The 6,884-nt window shown below is 49.4% G+C and overlaps 1 protein-coding gene across 1 annotated transcript; it reads right to left on the bottom strand.

Moving 5' to 3' along the window:
* Nucleotides 1–1,568: 1,568 nt before the first annotated feature.
* Nucleotides 1,569–4,921, bottom strand: marcksa (myristoylated alanine-rich protein kinase C substrate a). The gene is made up of 2 exons (XM_027030747.2): nt 4,610–4,921; nt 1,569–3,426 (listed from the first exon to the last, which is right to left on the bottom strand). The coding sequence occupies exons 1-2, from the start codon at nt 4,703–4,705 to the stop codon at nt 2,740–2,742; spliced, it is 783 nt and encodes a 260-aa protein (XP_026886548.2). The 5' UTR covers nt 4,706–4,921; the 3' UTR covers nt 1,569–2,739.
* Between the last annotated feature and the right edge of the window lie 1,963 nt (nt 4,922–6,884).

The following is a 6,884-nucleotide window of genomic DNA, read 5'->3' as shown; positions in this document are numbered from 1 at the left end:
CATGGTGCTTGCGCCACCATGCTTCACTGTCTTCTCAGTGTACTGTGACATAACCTCAGTGTTAGTGGGTCATCTGACAAGCAGCCTGCAGCCCGTAGACCCAAAAAGAACAATCTTGCTTTCTTCAGTCCACAAAATGTTGCGCCATTTGTCTTTAGGCCTTTAGATGTGTTCTTGGGCAAATTGTAACCTCTTTAGCACGTAGTTCTTGCAGCAATGGGACTTTGCGGGGGCTTCTTGCAGATAGCTTGGCTTTACATAGGCGTCTTCTAATTGTTACAGTATTCACAGGTAACTTTAGACCGTCTTTGATCTCCCTGGAGCTGATCATTGGCTGAGTCTCTATTCTTCGATCCATTCGAATGGGTTTTCTGTTTTTCTTCCACATCTTTCTGGTTTTGGTTGCCATTTTAAAACATTTGAGATCATTTTAGCTGAGCAGCCCATGATTTTCTGCACTTTTTTATATGCTTTCACCTCACCAATCAACTTTTTAATCAAAGTACACTGTTCTTCTGAACAATGTCTGGAAGGGCCCATTTTTTTAGAGAGAAATGCACTATAACCAGTATGCACAACATCTGCTGCTTTCATCCTATAATAGGGGCTACCTGTTTTTTGCACAGAATGAACGACCTCACCGACTGAACTTCACACTGCTATTATTTTGAACATGCCCCGTTTAGTTAATTATTCAATTACACAGAATCAGCAGCATATATTCATGACTGCTGGGTCTGTTGGTTTTTTATTACTCTGCTACACCTACTAGTACATTTTTTGCCATGTAGAAATATAATTTCTACCAAAAACAGTGATAGATCTAGTTAGTAATGTTGGATTGCTATTATTTTGAACACAACTGTGTGTGTGTGTGTCTATATTATAAAAAAAATAAAATTATATATATATATATATATATATATATATATATATAGAGAGAGAGAGAGAGAGAGAGAGAGAGAGAGAGAGAGAGAAAAACAGATAAACAGGCTGTGCCCTCATTGGATGGGTCTCTATCTCCTAATTGTAGCCGTGTGTTAGGACACATAGCACAAACGTGCTCAGGGTGTCCTACAGCATTGCATGTGTGGTGATTAGCTGCACATCAGAGGATTCCCAGCATCCCTTGCAAACACATCGTTATCTGCTGGTATGTTGACCTGGACAGCTCTGAGGTGTAGGTGTTAGAGCTGCCCTAACCCTGACCCTCCGCACAGTTAATGACCCTAACCCTGACCTTCCGCACAGTTAATGACCCTAACCCTCCGCACAGTTAATGACCCTAACCCTGACCCTCCCCAATTAATGACCCTAACTCTCAGCCTGACCCTCCCCAGTTAATGACCCTAACTCTGACCCTCCCCACAGTTAATAACCCTAACTCTGACCCTCCCCACAGTTAATAACCCTAACCCTCCCCACAGTTAATGACCCAAACTCTGGGTTTAACAGCAGTTTACTCAAAATGGCTGCAGCAGGCTGTAGACGGAAAACTAGCACTAGAGAAGCCAACATCTACCCCAAAATCTAGAAATGGATTTAAAACAAAACAGGACATCATCTGATGAAGTTTCATTCACATTTATTTTGCTTTTAGTGTGCTCACAGAAATCCGAACACCTCGAGCAGAAGTTTTAATAGCAAATTATTGTAAGCAAAGTTACATTCCATCTGTAAGTCAAATTGGTCAAAAGCTTCTCCAGTATTTACAAAAAGAAAAGGTAAAGAGAGGGTTAAGGGTTAAAGGTTAGGGTTCAGGTAAGGTCGTCTGCAGTAATCAGAAACCACAGTAGAAATAGTCACAGCTTGAGTTCAAAATCACTTCAAAGGTCTTCCAGGATGGTTTTACTTTACAAAAATGAGCGTGGTGGTAGAGCTGCATGTGCTTCTCCGAGATCAAGATTTGATTTTATACAGTAAATCACAGTTAAAAATGCCCTCCTGTACATACTTACAGAACCAGTAGGAGTTAGGGCAGTAGAGCTCCTCACCGTCTGAGTGACTGGAGAGCTGAGATCCTATTGTTAAAACAACGGCCTAAAGCCGAGTGCTGGGACATCGAGATCATTGTCTGAGTAAAAAACAAAAACAAACAAACAAAAAAACACAACCCACCCCAAAAACAACATAAAAGACCCCAGACTTTAGTGTTGCAATCTGCAAGGTAGATCGCAGTTGGTCCCTCGTGCTCATTTACAACTACTCTCCACAGCGTAGTCTGTGGCATGATGGTGCCAGCTTTGCCCTGCCCACCCACCCACAGCCCCTCCCCTTCATCTGCATGTCAGCTACACCCACCTCCTTCATCCCATGGGCATACGTCCATGCATTTGACAAATTTACTGTTTTGTATTAAAAAAAATAATAATACTGATACAAAAAATATACGGCAAAATGTAGAACATTGATTTTCTGCGTTACTCGTTTTCACCACACCCTTCTCACCTCTCCTGGAATAGTCCTGTGGGTGGAGGAGGGGAGAAGAAAGAAAAAGTAAAAAAAGCCTTACAGTGTCCCTGCTGGCGGACAAAGTTCTCCAAATCCTCTAAACCTGGAACCACTCCAACATACAAACAGGGAAATTCATCTTTATTTGGTCTCCCTTTTCTGATTTGTAATTTCTCAGGTTGTGTGTACATGTGTGTGTGTGTAGGTACACGTACGTGTGTGTGTGTGTGTGTGTGTGTGTGTGTGTGTGTGTGTGTGTGTGCGTGCGCACGCACGCGTGCACGCATGCTACTCTGCTGCAGGCTCAGTGGTTGTAGCTGGACTGGATTCTGGCTCCCGGCTGGTAGGTGCTTCTTCCTCTGGTTTGGGCGCCTCCTGCTGGCTGGGGCTGGGCTCTGCGGCAGGCTCCGCCGGTTTCTCCTCTTCTTTGGGGGCATCTGGGACAGGGCTGCTGGTTTTGGCCTCCTCCGCTGGCTGAGCTTCCGCGGGTCTGCTAGCTGCCGCCCCCTCGGCCGGCTCACCTGTGGCAGGTGCGGCCTCCTCGACCGCCTCACCTGTGGCGCGTGTGGCCTCCTCGGCCGGCTTGGCCTCCTCACCTCCCTTGGCCTCCTCGTTGGCCTCTCCTTCCTCTGCCTTCGGCGCCTCCTCTCCTCCATCGCCTGTCTCCTTCTTGGTCTTTTTGAAGGAGAACCCGCTCAGTTTGAAAGACTTCTTAAAGGAGAACCGCTTCTTCTTCTTCTTGGGCGTTTCGTTGCTGGTGGAGGGCGTGGCCGCTTCACCCTCAGCCGTCGCTGGAGAGTCTACGCCCTCCTTCTCGGCAGCCCCGCCCTCCTTCTCGGCAGCCCCGCCCTCCTTCTCGGTGGGTGTGGCCTCGCCCTGATCGTCAGGTGCCGCACTACCGTTGGCATGAACTTCCTCATTCCCCTCCGCCGCCGCTGAAGACGCGTCACCATTCACCTTTACATGGCCGTTCTCCTGCCAGACACACACACAGTTACTATACGCACACACACACACACAGCTCCATGTGGGAATGTTCAAGGCTTCTATATGGAAAGAGAGGGGATCAGGCAGTGGGTCAGTGGGACTCCAGGCGCTATACAACCCAAACTCGCTACACGAGCGCCAGAGAAACGGCGCTCGGGCAGGCACTTAACGTGTGGACGAGAGGCGAGAACGGGAAATGCCAGGTGTCACCCTGGCAACTGTGTCTACAGTTTAACTGGAAGCTTCCTCGCGCTAAAAATTGTTGTTTCTTCATCAGATTCGGAGGGCAGCAGATACCAGGAAATAAACGCAGGGACCCGAATCAACAGCTGTAGGCGCAAAGCAGAGAAGGGGAGCGCAGAAGAGGGGAAGTCACGGTCTTTGTTTGGGCAGCTCCGCGTGGTGGCCGACAGGGGGCGCGTGGGGCAGATTAGAACAAGCGAAGCGCCAAACAGGAGCCGCAGCTCGCGGAGCCTCCACACGCGCATTCACGCAAGACGACGCGCGGTGAGAACACGGACCGCGGCACAGACAAACGGGAGCAGCCGTTAGTCACGGCACTCATGCGCCCACACACGCGCTCGTCTTGGGCTGACCGACGACGCCGTGCGCGGAGTGGCCGCGCGACCCCCATTGTATTGTGTCGCCGAAGCGTCGCTCCCGCTGTGCGCGAGCGACAAAAGGCGTGGCGAGCTCGGCTATTGTTGCCTCGCTCGCGCAGATCACTCTCCAGATCCACGAGAATATCACGGGCGCATGCACGGCGACCCGTGTCGCGCAAAAATCAAAATAAATGGAGAGGATTATAATCCAAAATAAATGGAGAGGATTATAATCCAAAATAAATGGAGAGGATTATAATCCAGGCACTCATTCGGCTCGTTATCTCTGGTCTCGCCGTGACCTGCAGCAAATCTCTCATCAAACAAAAGATTCAGCGGCGAGACTGAGCGACTAAGACGGTGCATCTTAATATGTTACAAAAAGCAAACAAACGCGTAGAAATAAAACAAATAAACATGTAAAATGGTTAAAGTCATTACACGACATCATGAGTCATTAAGACAAGCCCAATAAAGAGGCTTAACCCGAGATTATCGGATAAACCGCGACACAGTGCTCCCCGTCCGGAGACCTGGTCCGGATTAACGGCGCGGTAAAGATCCGTTACCTGGCCGTTGGCCTTGGAGGGCGAGGCGGCTGCCTCTCCGGGTATGTCTGCCGCCGTCTCGCCTTTCGCAGGCGCTTTGGACAACTGCGCTCCCATGCTCCACTCCAACAAAGAGGTCAGCTTCGCCAACAAAGCCCGCACGCCGGCGCCTTACACCCACGCTCCGCGGATCTGCCGGGCAACCCAAGTCCGGGCTCGGTGAGCGAGACGGTTCGCACGCACAAAAACGCCTGCAACGCGAGAGGAGCCGCGAAACCCCACAGCCGTGCCCGTGTCGCTGCGGACGGCGCAGAAAATGGAGCCAGACGCGCAGTCCAACGCCCGAACGCGCAGGCGAACGCACGCCCCGCGCTGTGACGGCGTCCGCGAGCGCGAGCGACCAATCACAGCCCTCGCGCCGACCAACCGAGGGCGAGGTTTTAAAAAAAAAAAAATCGGGCGAACAATGGAGTCAGACAGATCGCTGCGAATATGAACATCTCGGCTTGTCGCAGTGTGTTTCAGGAAAGCGTGAGGGAACACGGATACCGGCACGGTACCCGGTTTATGCACGCGTTTGCCTTTGGTAATTGCACGTGGTGGAGCAGCAGAACCGGCGCCGGCGTTGCTCACGTTGAGTTTGAGCGAGCGTTTGGCTCGTTACAGGTGCACCACGGCACTCTCGGGGATGTCACGTTCACCGCGTAGCCCTCCTGGATTAGCGGGCGCGCGCGCACGTGCTTTGAATTCAACGGCATGCGCGCGTCGCCGGGGGAACGTCTAACCGGCCTTTACTGCATGGGCTGGAAACATTCAGCCAGCAAGTGATTTCCTATCTGAGAAACCTCAGCAACATGTGACTGCCTTTAACACCTCTGCATGAAAGTGCTGTGGTGCAAGGACGCCCAGCACGGCCAGGCATTCACGTCCCGTTATAAACGGGGTTAATGATGTTATATCAGGGCTTCATGGGCGTCGAGGGTGCTATCTTGTTAGGGATGTTTGATCCTCTGTGCGCGCGAGGGTGGGGCAAGCAGTTTCGATACGAGCCATAAGGTGGGTCTCGAGACGGACGAGAGCTACGCGAACTTCTTTGTCCAATCAAGGGTTAAATAGTTTCAAGATTTCTCTTCGTCTCGGTGTCTACAAAAGCTCTGCGTCAACAGGGGACAAGAATTCCACCTCATGTCTCAGGGAATAATGTTGTTTCCATGGCGATGTTTCACATATGAGCGAGAGCGAGAGAGGAGGAGGGTTAGGGTTAGCCAAGGGGAACAAGTCACAAAATACCCCGCGTCTGCATGAGCTGGACGACCGCGAGGAGCCCATGAATTGTGAAAACTGGGAAGCGAAAGTAAGGCACTGTATGGCCACGCAGCCTGTCCTGTGTGTGCGGAAGCTGTGTGAGTAGTGGACAACCTGCTGAAGGTCCAAAGACACCTACAGGGCTCTGAAAAGCCCACGCCATCACTCTCCATAAGATCCCTCTGTTTGGGTGTAGAGCTGCAAGACTTGCTTGGCGCTTTGTAAATGTGACCTTCAAACCTGTTGTCTGTTAAGCAAATAAAACCGAAGTTCCGCGTAGGTCTGAGCATCACGGGAGCCCAGCACGGCGGGGCTCTGCTCCAGACACCGTGGAAGTTTTCACTTCCACGATTTACTGTTCTGCAAGTTCTGTTTACCATATTAGCGCGAGGAAGAAGAAACATGGTGACATTTAGCTCTGCCGAGCAAATAATTTCACTTCCTTTAACAGAAAATACAAAATCAGATGGCTTTAAAACAATCTCTCTCTCTCTCTCTCTCTCTCTCTCTCTCTCTCTCACTCACACACACACACACACACACACACACATTTTAACTATTGTGTTTTTGCATACTGCATACATGTGCTAGTAAAAGCAGAACTGTGTGCACTTTGATTTACATTTTTATGTATGACAGGTGCAATATAGAAATAAAGTTGATTAAAGTGTGTGTGTGTGTGTATGTGAGAGAGAGAGCTTTTGTATTTTCTGTTAAAGGAAGAGAGAATAATAATTTAGTATAAATCTAAGGAGCCTTTTGAACAAACAGTTATACCATTAAGCAGAATTCCTTGGTTAGCAAACTAACTTTCAGATCAACTCAGCATTCAGGATATCAGGACCTTAGCTCTGTCGGGACTGTACTTTGTCCAACTAGCCACCATGGTAACAGACTCGTTTCTAGTGGGCAGGAATAATCAGGTTCTTAAATATATGCCAGAAATGTACAGAACAGTCCTGACTATTAACATCCATGTTTCCTGTGTTCA

This window comes from Electrophorus electricus, chromosome 8 (assembly GCF_013358815.1).
Source record: "Electrophorus electricus isolate fEleEle1 chromosome 8, fEleEle1.pri, whole genome shotgun sequence".
NCBI classification, from domain to species: Eukaryota; Metazoa; Chordata; class Actinopteri; order Gymnotiformes; family Gymnotidae; genus Electrophorus; species Electrophorus electricus.
This window is presented reverse-complemented; position numbering and strand designations above follow the sequence as displayed.